The sequence below is a fragment of the Medicago truncatula genome, chromosome 5 (genome assembly GCF_003473485.1).
Source record: "Medicago truncatula cultivar Jemalong A17 chromosome 5, MtrunA17r5.0-ANR, whole genome shotgun sequence".
NCBI classification, from domain to species: Eukaryota; Viridiplantae; Streptophyta; class Magnoliopsida; order Fabales; family Fabaceae; genus Medicago; species Medicago truncatula.
Genome location: NC_053046.1, coordinates 3,721,055 through 3,739,772, shown reverse-complemented (window position 1 = coordinate 3,739,772; position 18,718 = coordinate 3,721,055). Strand labels below are relative to the sequence as shown.

Sequence of the window (18,718 nt, the reverse complement as noted above, 5' to 3'; positions counted from 1 at the left end):
TATCAATGGCAAATTTTATGGCCTCATACAAGCCCCAAGCTTCAACTTCAGTTGGCGAAAGTGCACAATGAGAATAGTTTGAAATACCCAAAATAAGGCTTCCGGTGGAATCACAAAATCATAAACCAAACCTAACAATTGTATTATTATTGAAGAGCGCACAATTGACATATTGTTGCACTTGGATTACTAGAAATTGATTAATAAAATAAGGAAAATGTTACCAAGTTTCCCTGAATCACTTGTTAAAGAATTATAATTTTTTTTTAGATTAGCATGGTTCTCTAAAATTTTGTTGGTGTACATGGAACTTGCACTTGATACCTTACACAATTTATGTAATTGTAAATAGTGGCAACATCCTTTCATTGAAAGGAACTAGCATGGAGAGGACAAGAAATTGATAAAGACTTACAATTTTATAATAATATGGTTTAAATGCTTTTTTGGTCCCTTAAATATTTAATTGGTATCGCTTTGGTCCTTTAACTAAAAAAAGATTGTTTGAGTACTTTATATTCTTTTTTAGTATTGCTTTGATCCATTCTCTTAGGGTTTAAAAAAAAAAATAACTCTTAGACACGTGTCACATTGTCAATGACTCTGAGATTTTTTTTTACAAAAAAATATTATTTTTTAACACAAAAAAAATAATATATTTTTTTAAAAAATAAATATAATTTTTTTTCAGAAAAAATCCCAAAGTGACACGTGTCACCTTATAAATATATATATTAATTTTTTTTTTTGTAAAAAAATATTATTAACGTTTTTTTATATATTAATTTTTTTTTTTTGTAAAAAAATAATCTCAGAACCAATGACAAGGTGACACGTGTCCACACTTAACGTTTTTTATTAAACCTAACAGAAGGGACCAAAACGATACTAAAAAAAAACTTAAAGTACTCAAAGAATCGCTTTTTTAGTTAAGGGACCAAAACGATAGCAATTAAATACTTAAGAGATCAAAAGAACATTTAAGCCTAATAATATCGTTAATATATTATTGATTTTCAAAGTTTTTTCTCTATTCAGTTATTCTAATTTTGGAGCAAAGATTATTATTTTTAGCATTAAGTTAAATATTTCAATTGTTCTTATTAATTTAATTCCTTTTAAGCCCAGTCTCTGAAAAATTGTTATTCATTTTGTTGTCCATGCAAAATGCGAAAATTGTATATATTTTAGTCTTCGTAGAGGGACACTTTTTGTTGCTAAATATAAGTACTAAAATGAAACACAAATTAGGATTAAACAATAATGAGTTATAGAGACTCAACATATATTTTCATGATATTAAGGTTTAATTTTTTTAACTTTTTTTTTAGGATATGATTGCCAGTTACTTGGACTTGTGTCAATCGACGCCAGTACAAAATTTGGTGCATCTCCATCATAGATAACAGTGCATTGTTTCTCTTAAATAACTTATTTGAACTTATTTAATTAAATCAAGTTTTAATTTGTGTAAGTTTAAAGAGAGGTTGAAATGAATGGCGTCACACTATCCACCACAAAGTAAATACTAGAAAAAAGGAAATGAAATGGAATGAGAATCCATAGTTCCCTGTCACAATCACTTTCTTCTTTTTCTTTTTCACATTTTCAAATTCCACTTTCTCGATCGCATTGCTGTCGCCATAACCAGATTCTGTAGATCGCGCTTCCACGATGATGATGTCCACTGGTGACCTTCTCAACATCGAACCCGTCGAACTCAAGTTCTTATGTACGTTGTTTTTCTCATTTCGTGGATCGCTTTGTGTGTTTTCTAGGGTTTGTCGTTTGATGTTTGATTTTGTTTTTGCATGATCATTCTCTGTTTCAGTTGAGCTCAAGAAACAGATCTCGTGTTCTCTTCAATTATCAAATAAGACAGATAGCTATGTTGCTTTCAAGGTTATTTTCCTGTCACTCTTTGTTTTTTCAGAAAGCTTTATGTTTTGGTGTGTATGATTTGATTGTGATATTGATTTTTCCAAACCTACATTCATGATCTGTCTTACAATTTTTGGGTCTAACTCAACCTTACAAATCCGGATTGCAAGGTGATGATCACCTCACTTTCAAGCCATATCTCATCCAATGTGTGACTTTAACACACCCCTCCTGCCCAAGATTAGACATCTAGAGTGTGACCCGATAGTGGTAACCTGATATTAGGCCTAACTCAACCTTTAAAAGCCGGCTTGCAAATCAGCGAAATTGAGCCTAATTTCAAGTGCAGTATTGATTTGCTCGTGCAAGATTTGTGTGTTTGAGTTTGTGATTCGTTAAGTATCTTTATTATTTATTTGCCAGGTAAAAACGACCAATCCCAGGAAGTATTGCGTTCGTCCAAACACTGGAGTTGTTTTGCCTCAATCTACATGTGAAGTTATAGGTATTGCATGTTACATTATTTTTTCTTTTTTATTTTAGTTTTTCGCCGGTTAATGGCATTGTGATCTTTGGTTGTTTATAGTTACTATGCAAGCGCAAAAGGAAGTTCCCCCTGATATGCAATGCAAGGATAAGTTTCTTCTTCAAAGTGTACGAGTAAATGATGGTGCTGACGCGAAGGAGATTACTCCCGAAATGGTATGATACATCATGATAGTCGTGATTATAGTTTCCTGTTGTTATTTTTTATTATTGTTTCCATTTTTTGTATATGGGGTGAGAATATGATAAGACAGACTTGTGCCATTGGGTTTTCTAGTTTAACAAGGAAGCAGGGCATGTGGTTGAGGAGTGCAAATTGAGAGTGGTATATGTCGCTCCACCTCAACCTCAATCTCCAGTCCCAGAAAGTTCTGAGGAAGGATCATCACCTAGAGGTTCTGTTACTGAAAATGGAAATGCCAATGGTTCTGACTCCACAACGGTGGGTTCTTAACTTATTCCTCGTTTAGGCCATTTTTTTTCTCTATTAAAAATCTACTGGTATCAACTGGGACGCATTTTGTTTTTGATTATTGTAGGTGATGAGAGGATTTACCGAACGAAATGGGACTCCAGAAAAATCTGCAGAGGTAAAACTGTACAACTTTTTCTTTCTTGCTTTTGAAGTAAATTTGTTGTTTCGCAACATGCATTTTTTGTGGATAGCTTCTGTTTTAATTAATTTACTGGTGTTAGTGTTCCTTGTAATGTAAGCTTCAATTACTTCAGGAAAGAACATAATTAGAATTGAAATTAGGGCCTTTTTACTTTGTGAAATATTTTTCTATTTTTGTTTCCTAATATCTGTGTCGATGCTACTTGTTAACAAGGAGAAAATAGACGCTTGAAGTGAACATTGTCTTACATTTCCGAAAATAAAAATGTCAAGATCTATTTTCATTATTTCCTAAAATGCATCATCTGTAACTAGCATTTTTTCTTCTCTTCGTCACTTTAAACTTCTCCTTTTTCCTTGTTAATAAGTAAAACTAACACAAATTTTAGGAAATGAAAACAGAACATGATTTCACAAAGTAAACGGGCACCAAGTTTTTTTTAAAATCTGGATGGCCACCTATCCCCCCCCCCAATGTTTAGGCTACCACCATTTAAGCAATAGTTATTTTAACAAGAGTGTCCGCTACCAATGATGACTTCGGCGAGATATTTCATGCTCTGTCGTTATTAAATGACTGTTGATATCTTTTAAAAAAAAGTTCACTATTGAAGGTGTCCACTACTTTTTTTGTTGTAGAATTTTTCAAGTCATAGCTTATAATCCTAAAGAATGACATGCCATTGAATGCATATAACAATTGAAGCACTCATGTAATGCAGATTGTGTGAACAGATTGCTACATGAAATGACTTTCTTGGACTTACAAATTTTGTAATTTCAAAGCATAATTTTTGATTTTTTCCCATGTGTGTGGCAATTTTGTTGCAGGCAAAAGCTCTTATGTTAAGGCTGACTGAAGAAAAGAATAATGCAATTCAACTAAATAGCAAGCTGCGTCAGGAACTGGTGAGGATTTACAAAATATACCTTGTAGATAACTTTTATTTCTCAATTTGGATTATCAGCATTCCTCTTTTTTTTCCTGACTGGAGAATGATTTCAATTAAATATGAAATATGACTCCCAACCAGGAGTATCACTACCTTTTAAGTTGGTCTTACAGTTCTAAACTGAAGGAATGATCCAGGAATAATAGGAAGAGAACAACTTTCAAACTGTTGAATGATTGGTCTATACTTTGTGACTGATCTTTTGGTAAATGCGTTGATTTTCTTTAGAAGGACTTTGTTCATTCCCCTTTTTTAAACTTCCATATAATTTAACTCAATGAGAATCATTCTGGTTATATTTTCACCTGTCTCCCATGTAATTTTCTTGCAAAAATACAAATAAGTGATTGTTGCAGCATTTTCTCAGGGGTACTATGTTGTTTCATCACCTTTAAGTATCCTACTTGTCATAATATACCCTTTCATAACACATGACGTTCTCTGTTAGATGTGGAACCGTGCAAGTATTTAATGGTTTTGGGATGGTTAATTTAGCTTAACTTGTTTAATTTTTTTTTTTTGAGGGAAGCTTAACTTGTTTCATATTAAGTCCATTGTTTATATTTTAAATTTATAATTTTATTCAATCTGTGCATTCTGGTTTGTGCTGTGGTCTCTTACAAACACATTTTACTGTCAATTACTTTGTTATCCGTTTGTGTTGAACTTGAAACTAGGCAACGGTCTTACTCTTTTAGCTGTGGATATGGTGGCATGGTTTTACGTATACAATAAATATTGTTATGCCTTTTAATGCCTGCTATCTAACTGGGGGTAACACTTACTTCAATGATCTTATTACTTGCAGGACATGCTGAGACGTCAAAGCAACAAAAGTCGTGGTAATGTCTCCATGATCTTTGTCATATTAATTGGTTTACTTGGCTTAATTATGGGGTATCTCCTGAAGAAGACCTAAGCTTTTTTCGGGCATTGGATCTTTCATCATACTTCATAGTTTCCCTGTTGTTCTTGACTACTCAATTGAAGAAATGATGACGAAAGGCAAAATAGGTTAATTTAGCTGGCGTTTTTTTTCTTCTCTCTTTTCCGTAAGGATCTTTAGCAATTCGAATGTAGAAACATTAATTGAAAGTGTGGGTCAGTTGGTTGAAGAGCATATTATTGTGAATTCACTCATGCTTTCAGTAACAAACATTCTTTTTGTAACTTATGGGAAATTTGTTGTGTGGTTCAATTAGTCGAGCTAACGAAGACCACTAGTAAAATGCAAAGTAAGAATAAGAAACATTCTTTTTGTAACTTATGGAAAATTTGTTGTGTGGTTCATTTAATTGAGCTAACGAAGATCACTAGTAAAATGCAAGGTAAGCATACCGTGGTTTTTCCGCATTCATGTGAAAAATATTACTTCATAGTTGTTAGTTAACTACAAGCTCAATATTTGATCGAGCTGTATACACATTTGTTATATGTTACCGGTGTAGGGTATTTCAGCATATGAGCTAATTAATTGACCTGTATTTCTTTCTAGCTTGTGATATAGAATTAGAAATAACAATGACTTTATGTTTGAAATATTGTCAACTAAAAAGTCAGGTTAGTACACACCTTCATCTCGTTAAAGAAAACTAAGTTTCATTATTTAGTTTTTTTAGGGACATAACTAGGTTTTTTTGGATGTATAAAACACATTTATATAATTGATGACATAAACTGACCTTAATGATGGTTGTTACGCAATAATTCGAGGAACGATAGAGGATGTTTTCATCAAAGGAATACATAATATGCTACCTATACAAGTAATCTAGCCAACTAAGAAAAATCTGATAAACCCTAAATAAGTTAAGTATATTACTAATTTTCTAACCGAAGGTAAACACAAAATTAAGGTTGCAGAGAACAAGATACAATCAAAAAACTTTATATTAAGTAAATAAGCGCAAAGACATGAAAGAGTAGCTGAACAAGTAATGTAACCGCTCCATAACACAACGAATAAAGAAACATATTTTTTCTTCCTAAAAATAAAAAGGTTGTTGACGAGCAGAGGAGAACTAAGAATCTTGAACATCATCGTCTTTGTTGTTAGACTCAGGCTTGGGTTTCCTATAAGCCTGTTCTAGGTGACTCGCGACCGAAACAGCCATGGAAGCAAGCTTCTTCACGTTTGGTACGTTGTAGTTCTGAGCTATGTACACTCCTAAACCGGTTCCTGCGATGAACGACATGCTGCTTTTAATAAACCAAGCCATCGAGAAGCACTTTTTGGATCTGAAATCGCTTTTGTGTATTCGTCTATTCTTTTCTTGGCGTGGTTTCTATATTTATATAGTATGGTTTAGGTCTTTGGTTTACGTTTAACCCCTTGACCAAGCCAATTTTCTTTCGGAAAAAGAAAATTAAATGAAAGCCCCTTCCCCAAGCATTGTTGTTATTTTTTAGGATATATCCCGTTGCGCAAGTAGTCATTAAAAAATATTTCTTGAATTTTCTGAAATTCCAATTACATCCTTTCTTAGTAATTTTATGGATTGGCTACAAATTTAACAAAAATATTTACGTTAAAGATGTAGATTGTGGAGTCAAAATAAAAAGGGTTAGATTGTGAGCTTATTAAAGAGTTTAATTTTATACTATAATGCACTTTTAATGATTTAAGGATCAAAATTAATTTAGTTAAAAAATGATTATGATTATACGATAATATGAAATATATTTACACTTGTTCCGTACCCCTTTATCGTCATATTTATAAGCAAATTTTACTTTTTTAGATTTATTCAATAGTTGATGTATCTCAACTATAATATAATCCATATACAACAATTGTTTAATGAATGTGAAAAAGGAATATTTGCTTATAAACGTGATCGGGTGAAGTACAAAATTGATTCTTTTTCCCACATATTATGTACTGGACTGAGTGTAACCCCCAATCAACTAATACATTTAGTCGCTATGTAGTGTGCTATTGGGATGTCCTAGAGGCACATCAAAGTAAACTCAGCGACTTCATCAACACTTCGGCAATCAAACGTTGATCTACGAAACCACACATAGAGCAACGCAATGGAGTCATGAATTTCACCTGAAAAACTTAGAGTATGTCCTATAAATACTACTAACACATGACCAATTTAATGTACACAGTCTCTGAAATCCTAAATCGTCACACCCTTGATCACACATTGAGTTAATCACTGATGTGTTTGCAAATATACCTCCTCCAAAAAGCAAGCATTATCCTCAACATCACTTCTTCCACTCTAGTTGTCCATCTAGATCTATCTCATATCATGACAAAATTAAATATTTATTTAATTATTATTATTTGTGAGTTTAATAATTGTACAATAAAAATGAACTATTTAATTATCTTTTTGATTACTTAACTTATTTTTGAGTTTAAATTGGGCTCAACTTTAATAAATGACACTTTGATGATTTAATCTTTTATTTTTGAGGTTCAATATTGAATTAATAAAGTAAAGAGTCAACCAATTTGGGGTTGGCCTAGTGGTTGGTTTGGGATCTTGGAGTTTGCTCCTCCAGAAGTCAGTCTCAGGTATATGAAGATGCAATTTCTGTTAGTGAGAACATATAAATTAATATAAAAGCTTATTTATTTGCAAATTTGTGGATCCTTAAAGTGGTTATAGACTTTTTTTTGAAGAAGATAAAGTGATAAAGTGACAACAAGAAGGACGAAGATGGGTTTCTGTATGTTACATACAGCGGACGAAAACACCTTTTGGAGAACTTATTTCCCACATTCACTAGCAGTCATAATGAATGTATACTGTTTGATCCGATCTCGTTGGTTTGTCTGATAAATTCTTTGTAGTCTGTACTGTAGTACTCATTCAAGAACCATACTCTCAATGTTATGTTCACTCTTTGAACTCTTTTACCTGTGTTATTCTTCATGCATGCATATCTTTTTTGATGTTCATTTTGACTGCATATTGAACAATATAAGATTTTGATTTTATTCATGAAAGTTCTCCTACCGTCTATTGTGGGAACCGAGTCAGTGTATGGTGAAATAAATAATATATCAGTCCTTAATATACCACCAAGTACTAACTTTTTCTGGTGCATTACTTATATTGATATATATTTGGTAAAAGCTAATAAGTTTTCTTAAAGTGTCAGTATATAATTTAAGGGATTTGGTTTCTTTAACACAAGTAAGTCACTTTTAAGAGTAAAGTGATAAGTGCCATCGATTTGATTTGATTATTAACTGTTGAAATTGTGATAATGTGCATGTACATCTGTAACAAAATATGAAGTATGAAAATCAACATCTTACTTTCTAGCGTCTAATTTCTGACAGAGACAGTGGGATATGAAGGGTGTGTCATGTCATGTTACATGGAACCTTGTTGAAATGATATTTGTCGCTTATGTGAAACCTATGGTTTTGTGGCAATCCGCTCCCTCAGATGGCATATGGTGTATGTTCCATGTGGCATGCTCCTTTGGTGACGGTTTAGCCATGCTCTATTGTCCCCAAAATCTCTTGTCCCCACCTCCCACCCACATCACATTTGGACCCATCTGTTGCTATTTTCATAAGACAATGGCGCAATACTGTTGGGTTAAATGTTCTCTACCTATCTTAAATTATGTAATCTAAGGGCAAGAAAATGAGATATGAGAAACAACCACTTGTCTGATTTAGGAATTTTTTACATGTTTGAATTGACAGTGTCCATGAGGTGTTACTTCAATAGTAAAAATTTGACTTTTGTAACTCAAAAGACAACATCAAATCTCATAAAATAATTGTAAAATGATTATCAACGACACTATTATTAATAAGAACTTTTCCTTCAACGACTTTATAAATGTAAAGTTGAATTTGGTCAAATTAGGGTATGCTACTATTATTTTTATAAAAGTTGCACTTTAGACTTTCAATGAAATCATAATATCATCATAATTTCAAAACTTACCGTAACTTCAAACATGCACTAAGTAGCCTGGTCGGTAAATAAAGACATCGAACAACTACAATTTTGGAGACAGATGAATTTTGCAGATCATACTTGATGCTAATTTGCTGAAAATCTTAATTCCCTATCAGTTGGTTCAGTTATAGTATATCCCTTATGGTAGGGATGGTCAATGAGATGTCCCTAGTGTTTAAAAATGATCTGAAAATACGGGTTGGGGAGACAAATGTGGACCCTTGATATCTTCAGCTTCGTTTCAAGGTTCATCTTTCCAAACACCTGCATGTTCTCTTAAAGATCCCCTTCTATCCCATACAAAACCTACATTTAATGCACCTTCTATTCTAACATTACATATAACTGAACCTAGACATTCATACAAACATTGAGTCTTTATTATTGTTCTGCATTTTATCTCAACATGGCTTCTCTTCCTCTTCTTCTGCTCCTCATCCTCTGTGGTTCTTTGCATGCATGCACCCCTCGTCCTTTTACTGAAAAAGACACAACGAAATACCATTTCAATAAGGTTGGAATAAATATATTTATAGTCCTTATAACTATCTACAAATTTGTTTTTAGATCCTTCTATCTATTTTTTCGGTCACTACAAATTACAAAATTGCATGTAGTTTTGTAAATTTTAACCACTGAAAAATGAGTATATGAATAAAATATAAATTTTGTAAAGAATAAAAATATATTAACTTTTTTAATATGTAATATTCTTTTGATTATTTTGTATCATATTATTCATTTGAAATTATTATTTTTGACTAAAATTTGTGATTATATTTAGGAATTAAACAATGTTAAATTGTTGGAGACGTTAACTACATCAAGTGTAAAGGATAATAAGCTAGAGGAGAATCCAGCACTGCAACAGAAAGTCACAAATGATGAAATAAACATTTGTGTGAGCTGCAGCAGTGCATCAACTTTGAAGAAAGTGATCGTAGGTACATAATTTTCTATCACCCTTTTTGATTGTTGTTAGTTGTTGTGTATACTATTTTTATTATTTTTTTGGACAGAAGTTATTGTGTATTATACGTACTATTTAAAGTGCAATTTACCCCATAATTATTTGTCCCTTGCCTTTGTTTTCTATGCAAATAAAATCTGACTTTTGTTAACAGGTGAGGCTCATACATAATCTATGGTGCACTTGGTTGTATGTCATTTTATTACTAAATTATTGCTAAGGAATTTTGTAGCTTTATGTAAATTAATTGTTTAGAAATTTTGCATTGGCTCGATGCATCCAATAATTTATGCTTATTGTAATAAAAATAATAAGTGATGGTGGTCGATATGCAATTGCAGGGTCAACGTTCCAAACTGGTACACCATCCCTTCTTGCAGCAAAGGTAATATAAAGACAAGTGAAGTTCAATATTATTTGAGTATACTTGCATTCTGCCCAAAAAAAATAAAATTGAGTATACTTGCAATCTAGACATTTAAATCTTTTTATATATCCATCTAATAGAACTACATTATAATTATCCCCGTAAGCTTAGCTCAGTTGGTAGAGATATTGCATTTTATATGCAGAGATCGGGTTCGAACCCCAGACACTTTACTTGTCCACAATTAAATTGTGTGAGCTCTAACCATTAGACTACTTAAAAAAAAGAAACTACATCATAATTGATCACCAAAAGAAAAATAATTACATTGTAATTTAATATTAGTGTTAATTATTAAAAATATATTTACATTATATACATATTTACTTTCATTGAATTCTAAAATACAGTATGAGAATTAAGATATGAACTTAAAAGATATGCATGTTATCGTGAAACAGATTTGCATTGAAAAAATCCACTTGAGTTGGTTTAGAACCTGAAAGTGCACTCCTCTTTGATGGCTGGAAAATCCTCTATTTTGCATAATACCCCACTCCTTATGGTTATTTTGATTTGTTTTGAGAAACTACATTATTTTGAATTTTGAAATGGTTATTTTGAAATTGGTTGTGTGGGATAGAAAAATAGTGGTCTTTCATTGGATGTCAAAGTGTTTTATTTTTTTATTTTTTTAACAACAAACAAAATATTTCTACTGTTATTTTGAAAGACATTTTAAGAAACGGTATAGTATATACAAATCAAATCAAATGGAATATAACCAGGTGTCTGACTCAACTTATTAAACATTTTTTGTTATGGCTCAATTGATTGAGAGTACTCAAATTTGAGCCGTTGATGATATACTTATTGGTTAAACTTTATTTAGAACCTGTTGAAACACTTCCTAAATTTTTTTTTTTAGTTTTTAAAATTTTGAAAATTAAAAACTTTTTTGCTAAACTATTTTTTAAATTACAGTTTTGGAAACTGTTTTGACTTTTTTAGTTTCGAGGATTAAATCTAAAACATGTAAAAAGATAACTATTGTGAAAATAGAACTTGTATATATATTTCAAAAACTGAAAACAAAAACTATTTCAAACATGCTCTTAATTATTACTTTTCAATATTCTAGATTGTTCGAAATGTTTTCCTAGAAATCAAAATTTTGGCCCTTAAAAGGAAATCCTTTTAATAATACAGTAGAGGTAGGTAGGTTTGTAAATTACATGCATCTATTCACGTTGTCTAAAATGAGCAATTCACTTTAGGTGTAAAGTGAATAATATCAATTTTCAATAAACAAATGAGTGGTATATATTAAATGCATATGTATAACAAACCATTGCTGATCAAAATCCTAACCACTTATTTTAGAGAAGTCAAATTTGTCGGGGATAATAGTCATTTTGGTCCAGGATAGGTTTTAGTACGAGGAGTTCCATACAATAAAAGGATTTCTCTATAATAAGAGTGATCCATGGCCTTGAGCCTAGAGTCATAGAAGAATTCCTTGATGCTTCCCATAGGGATAGGAAAGAGTAAAGTGGCCGGTTAAGCAGCTAGTCCTAATCTAGGCACATACGCCGGTTAGAGCAGTGCCTTTTCAAAGCTTAGCTTCTGAGATTCTCTTACTAATAGAAAACAATCTTTCTTTCGGGAAAGTCTTCTGCGCTCTATTAGGCTGTGGGGCCCAGATCTTCTTGAATAAACTACTGTTTGCCCCTTGGAATGAAGCCTCTTAGGCTGTCTACCTTTGATTCAAGAGTCTCACCTTGGCGATCTACTGAGAAGGTCGTATCCATGGTCTCGACTCGCTCATACCCGGCCCACCTCTCTGAGGGGGACTTCCTTGCTATGCCACCATCCTATTAGCTTAGCTGGTAGTTAATCTATTTACTAGTCTGATGCACACTTGGAAGGCTCTCCTTTATCTTACCTGTCGTGCAGCACAATACACGCGTTTAGGTCATAATTCTTATCTAAGGCTGATAATTGGGCTTATAATGCCTTTGTTTTATGGACCTCGGGACCTTTCATTTCCAACTTCGGCCTATCATCTTATGTTTTTAGTTTAAAAAATATAAAAGGTTCGCGCCGCATCCACGTCTTAGCCTTAACGGATGAGGCCTGCTATGACAAGGGATAGATAGGCACTACCTCTAACAAGGTAGTCGGCGATATAATGCCTTCTGGATACGACTCAAGAATAAACCATTATCTATCTTCCTAGTCCCTTTGTCTGAGCACAGGTGACTCTCTTAGTGTTAGTACTTGTTCAGTTAAGATGTACATAGTCTTTAGGGTACGGTCATTACGCAGCAATATATCTTCCCCACTGGGCGCGTATGGTAAGATGAGATACATCCTCTGGGCCTAAGTCGATCCTTAAAGACTTTCTTCGATCTGGATTCAGAGGCTTCATCTAAGTCTAAGTAGAGTGAAAGATGATCCTGCCCTCCTCTTACTCTTTGTTACAGCTATTTCCTCGTCTGGGAAGCAATCCTTTTGCTTTTTATTAAAAAATATTAAATTTAACCAAGTTAAATGTTAGCAATATATTTTAGTATACATTTTTATGTTTCGATGCAAAGTCGTTTTTTGGTTGGTTAATTGGTCCATGTATGTTTAATAAGTAGTCACAATAGTAATTCAATATATCAAAATTTTAAAATAGTCATTGATTATGTACTTCGTCAGTAAAAAATAATCTCTCACATTAAAAAGTCTATCAACGTTGACATTAACTCTTTTCATATACTCAATCCGTTTCTAAATATAAGCAAAATTGATTTTTTAGGTTCATTCATTTAATGATGTATGTGGTCCATATAATGAACCACATACATCATTAAATAAGTGGATCAAAATGAATATTACCCTGGATAAATTTGACAATAAGTAAGTATTTACATGGACTGATATAACCATAAGTAAGTATGTTGAGGGACTAATATTACAATATTAATGAAACATTTTAACATGGGGAATTATTTTGACTAACTTAGTATACAATCAGAGACTATTTTGATATTTCGGCACATTGAAGGACAATTGTGGCTAATCACGTTACACATTCAGAAACTAAAATGACTATTATCCCAATTTATGTATTATAATACCTAGATGATCATAATATGCTTTGGTTTACTATTGAACATAAATTCGATTAAAATTTGAAAACTCAACTTTAAACTAACATAATTTTGGAGAGTTTTGCCAAAGAAATATCTAATGCTTATGCAATTTATGAGTTTGTCTAATATGAACCTCTCAAAAATGAGTCTAAAGGTAAACCTATCATTTTTAATAAGAAAAATAATTTTATAACAATAATAAACGAAAAGCAAATGTCATGTTTTATTATAGGTGAGGTTAGGTTGCCTTTGAAGAATTGTGGATTTGATCTATCAATTAATCAAAATTAGCTAAATGAGTAAATATGCAAGTGGTTCTACAAACTAATTTCCACTTTATTTATAAATTTGCTTATGTGACTAATTTTGATTGGTTGAGTGGTAAATTACTCGGAATTCATCAAAATAACTTAAGACAAAACCTTTACTATACTAGAAATAGTAAGATTCCCCTTTGAATCATGTTAATATTAAAGGCCATCTGCTTTCATTTAAAATTGAGATTGCATATGCCAATTGTAAACCAAGACTAGAGCCACTTTCAGTTTTACTGTGCCGACGTAAAGAAACTCCAAAAAAAATTAACATGGTGTGATATAATATTATACATATATACGTGTTTGTTGGTTTAGAAATATGATTTGAATGATAGAAAACGATGAGACATGGTTGTGCAGGATGAAAGGGGACATGCAAGGTCAATGCTGGGACCAGCTACGCACCATGTTGAAGAAACAATGGTTATAAACACCAATGAGAATGCTGAGGACATAGTTGAGGATTATGCACAACCTCATCGGAAAGCACCTATTCACAATGAAAAGCCATGACTCACTCTACTAAAAATACTATAATAATACAATATATGTTTAATTACTTCACAAACAAGCTCACTTAAAGGTACTTTAGTAGTTTTAGCCTTTCGTCAAAGTTTGTATTGTAGCTATAGGATGAAGTAAACCATCAAATATAAAGGCACATGCAATACTGCATTGGCGAAATGTGTAATACCCCGATATATTATACCATTATGACCATTACTACTCAAGTTATGTTTTAATTCACGGTAAGTTTGACAAAATTACGATAAATCATTATGGAACTTCAACAAAACCACCCTGCCTTTGTGATTTTGTCTACACTATCATGATTCTAAACATGCACAGTCAATTAGATGTTTTTTTTTTAAATATAAATTATGAAGCTAAGTACACAATATTGTAATGTTGTGCATCAAGTGAATGTTAAGTAATATATTAAGTGAGATGACTCATAATGTGCTTTGAGTAATATATTTTTTTTTTCACCTTTATGCATGTGTTTTCCGCTAAGTTGGAGTTGAAACTTTGACTAATCTTCTTAGTTCTTATATAAAAGCAACATGTAAGTATTCACTTGAGTTTCGTGATGGTAGCCTTTGTTTGACATAGTAATGCTCAATTAGAAATTCTAGGAAATTTAGAATTCTAAACAATTTAAATTTTTGATGGTAGCATTTTTATATATATATTTTGTTTGGATATAGAAATAAAATTATTCATTTTAAAAAGAAAATAGAGATCAAATTTTAATTTTTGAAAATGTATAGAGACCAATTTGCATAATTCAAAAAATGCAGGGACCAATTAGCAAAACTCAAAAAATAATAAATAAAACTTAATCAATAAGTAAAATAAATTTGCAATAATGTTTACTTATATTTAATGAAACAACAACGAAGAAAATAAAAGTTAAGAATAGTTATTTATAGATGTTGAGCTCTAAGGAGTTTTATGAAGTCAAATTTAGTATTTAATTGACACCATACTAATTATATTATCAATATTTTTTTAATATTATCACTCTTTGATCCAACAATTTTTTTTGTAGTAGCCAAATATATTAAAGGAGTAGTTAAATATAAAACTAAGCTAATTTTTCAACTTTTTCCTTTCTCTTTTGAGGTAGCCATTGCTACCTTTTTTTTAAGGAAAATTGCTACCCCATTGTTATAAAGCCCGACATACACACTTTTAAAATTTCAAGTGAAATTCGCCCGTGCATACACACTCTTAAAATTGCAAGTGAAAATGTAATGTACAATATATTCATATATTATAGTTGTTCAAAGCTCAACGATACTCCTTTCATAATTATACACAATTTATGTAATAAGTAGAAAAAGTCATCCCAAAACATTATATAGCAAACAATTCATAATGCTAATTAAATTCTATTCATTTCTTAAAAAAGAAACTCTTTCAGTTATATTAACTTTTCAACGTTATGAAGTGTTATACTACTTACTACTTTTGAAAAATCTAGAAAGTGTTGAAAAGCCTAACTTTCCTCCCCAAAGCAAGAAAATTTTGCCCAAAACAGAGGCAAAAGGAAAGTAGAATGGTCCCCGGCAGAATAACGCAATTTTGATCTCAACCACCCACTACATCTCATTTTCGAGAAACAATGAAATAAATCATACTGTGTTTGTTTGCTGACCATTGAAAAAAAACTATTCTTAACTTTCCCTCCAAGCAACAAGGTCTAAAACCATTAAATTCCACCGTTGTTTATCTCATTCCTCAACATTCTTATAAATACACGCTTCCAATTTAGTAACACATATCATCACATAAAAAAACAAATCAAATTTTCCCATCACACACTTCACATTTACCTTTACTCAAATCAGCACAAGCAAATCAAAATGCACAAAAGCATATCAGGTTCATCATTGGGACCAGATGGTTTGGACCTAACTCAATCCTTCTTCAAGTCCATCCAACATGCCTCACCTCCTTCTCCAACCAAACGCCACAACAAGATCTCAGTTATCGGCGCAGGCAACGTGGGAATGGCTATAGCTCAAACCATCCTAACACAAGACCTAGTCGACGAGCTTGTTCTTGTTGACGCCATTCCTGACAAACTACGAGGTGAGATGCTGGATCTACAACATGCTGCGGCCTTCCTCCCCCGCACTAAGATCCAGGCCTCCACTGACTATTCAGTGACGATGGGTTCCGACCTCTGCATCGTCACTGCTGGGGCTCGTCAGATTAATGGCGAGTCCAGATTGAATTTGCTACAAAGGAATGTAGCTTTGTTTAAAAAAATTATACCGCCTTTGGTTCGTTACTCTCCTCATTGTGTTCTTCTAATTGTTTCCAATCCTGTTGATGTGCTCACTTACATTGCTTGGAAACTTTCTGGTTTCCCCTCCAACCGCGTCATTGGTTCAGGCACTAATTTGGATTCCTCTCGCTTCCGTTTCCTTATTGCTGATCATCTTGATGTTAATGCTCAAGATGTGCAGGTACAACTTTTTTCCTTATTGCTTTAAAAAAAATATATCGTCGATCATTCCCCATTGCACTTGCGCACATGTTTGGTATCACAGTGAATAGTTTTTCCAAAATCGCAGCCGTGATTTTAGCAAACTCACTATAATACCAAACATGCAATGCAAGAGCAATTGCAGAATGCAATTTAGAACTAACACTGGTCACGATCAACAAATAGTAAACTCAATATTTTATCAGTTTAAGTTGATATTGTAGGCATACATAGTGGGGGAACATGGTGATAGTTCAGTGGCATTATGGTCAAGCATTAGTGTCGGAGGTGTTCCAGTGCTAAGCTTTTTGGAGAAACAACAAATAGCTTATGAGAAAGAAATGCTAGAGAACATACATAAGGAGGTTATAAACGGCGCATATGAAGTGATCAGTTTAAAAGGGTACACTTCTTGGGCTATAGGGTACTCCGTCGCAAACTTGGCTCGAACAATTATGAGGAATCAAAGGAAGATTCACCCTGTTTCAGTTCTTGCAAAGGGATTTTATGGCATTGATGGTGGAGAAGTGTTTATTAGTTTGCCTGCACAGCTTGGTAGAGGAGGTGTATTGGGTGTGACTAATATTCATATGACTGAAGAGGAGATGAAGAGGCTTAGGGACTCTGCTATCACTATTCTTGAGCTGCAGAATCAGTTGGGTATTTGAATTTTTTTCTAGAAGACCTAATATATGTACCATTTTGTTGTTATTGTATTTAAGTTTTTTTTACTCAAGTTGATGCATTAAAACTGAGCAAGATAAAAGTATGTTGAGAAATAAATATGGCCTATTTGACTAATACGTGAAGGATTCATTTTTGTTAAGTGTTGTTGTAGACTTGTATTCCAAGAAAAATTTAGAGAAAAGTAGATGTTGTTAGAAGGTGGAAGATGCAACATTTATCAACTAGTTGACTGTCATTAAATGTACTAATGTGTATTCCCTTTGTAAATTTATTTCATTTCTCCTTGAATAATGTTTGCAAATACAAATTAGGAATAGAATTTTCTAAAAAAAAATAAAAGAATAGTTATTGGTAATGGGACTTGTCTCAAATATATCTTCGAGCTAAGCTATGAACAACCCTATTCCATTGTCTTTGAACAAAGTCTACCTTGAAGTTAACATGACATGTCTACATTAAAGTGGTTATCTCTTAACTATACCAACCTCAAATAGTGAAATATTCCAAGATAAACAAAATTATAATCTTCTCTTAAATATCTTTGCATGTTCTCTTTCCCAACAGTTTACTACAAGCATAACCACTTTATTCTCTGTTTATAAAAAAAAAAAAAAAAAAAAAAAAAAAACAAGACACACCTTATTCTTTTTCTGATAAGCAAGATGCATAATATTGTTAACTCTATTAAATTTCTATAAAGGGTTGTATAAGACATACACAATCATGCGTTCGACAACAAGAAGTATAGAGGAAAACAACCAAACAAGAGTTAGACGCATGAAGGCTAAATTTAACCCTGATGATAATCGAATAGAGCAGTGCTATTTGTAGCGAGAGAATTGACAGCGAAGGATTCACGAATCACTAATTAGCTAATTAAATCTTGGTGTTTCCGAAATAAACGACATATATAGAGTGAAATTTGTTAAGGCTTTCGATCAGTTTGCTTGCTCGTGATGTTTTCGCGGTTATGGTGTGTTTGGTAAAATTAAACTATAAGCTAGCTGGTAGTTGATAAGTTAGTTGATAGCTGAAAAGCTAGCTGATAGTTGATAGTTGAAAACTTATGGCTGAAAAGTTAGTTGATTGAAATTAAAACGTTTGGTAAAATTGACGTTTAAAATGACCGTTAAATATAAAATGACAGAAAAGTACACATAAGTTTAATATGTTTTTTTAAAGACATATATTTAATATGTTATGAATTATATTTATAAATATTTTAAACTAATATATTTATTATAACAATTTTAATTTATTTCAAAGTATTTTTTGTCTTTAAAATGATAAATGTGAT

The 18,718-nt window shown here is 32.3% G+C and overlaps 4 protein-coding genes across 4 annotated transcripts; 3 read left to right on the top strand and 1 right to left on the bottom strand.

Moving 5' to 3' along the window:
• The first annotated feature begins 1,480 nt into the window (after positions 1–1,480).
• On the top strand, positions 1,481–5,286 carry LOC11426935 (vesicle-associated protein 1-2). The gene is made up of 8 exons (XM_003611246.4): positions 1,481–1,732; positions 1,832–1,902; positions 2,305–2,386; positions 2,468–2,583; positions 2,705–2,869; positions 2,967–3,017; positions 3,875–3,952; positions 4,805–5,286. Exons 1-8 carry the CDS (start codon positions 1,675–1,677, stop codon positions 4,913–4,915), a joined length of 732 nt encoding a protein of 243 aa, XP_003611294.1. The 5' UTR covers positions 1,481–1,674; the 3' UTR covers positions 4,916–5,286.
• Positions 5,287–5,867: 581 nt separating this feature from the next.
• On the bottom strand, positions 5,868–6,278 carry LOC11430243 (uncharacterized). Its single transcript, XM_003611245.4, has one exon. The coding sequence runs from the start codon at positions 6,213–6,215 to the stop codon at positions 6,018–6,020; it is 198 nt and encodes a 65-aa protein (XP_003611293.1). The 5' UTR covers positions 6,216–6,278; the 3' UTR covers positions 5,868–6,017.
• Positions 6,279–9,269: 2,991 nt separating this feature from the next.
• LOC11437537 (uncharacterized) lies at positions 9,270–14,467 on the top strand. The gene is made up of 4 exons (XM_003611244.4): positions 9,270–9,453; positions 9,724–9,883; positions 10,251–10,294; positions 14,097–14,467. Exons 1-4 carry the CDS (start codon positions 9,346–9,348, stop codon positions 14,247–14,249), a joined length of 465 nt encoding a protein of 154 aa, XP_003611292.2. The 5' UTR covers positions 9,270–9,345; the 3' UTR covers positions 14,250–14,467.
• A 1,522-nt stretch (positions 14,468–15,989) lies between these two features.
• On the top strand, positions 15,990–17,709 carry LOC11427630 (L-lactate dehydrogenase B). Its single transcript, XM_003611243.4, has 2 exons — positions 15,990–16,714; positions 16,959–17,709. Exons 1-2 carry the CDS (start codon positions 16,106–16,108, stop codon positions 17,400–17,402), a joined length of 1,053 nt encoding a protein of 350 aa, XP_003611291.1. The 5' UTR covers positions 15,990–16,105; the 3' UTR covers positions 17,403–17,709.
• The last annotated feature ends 1,009 nt before the right edge of the window (positions 17,710–18,718 follow it).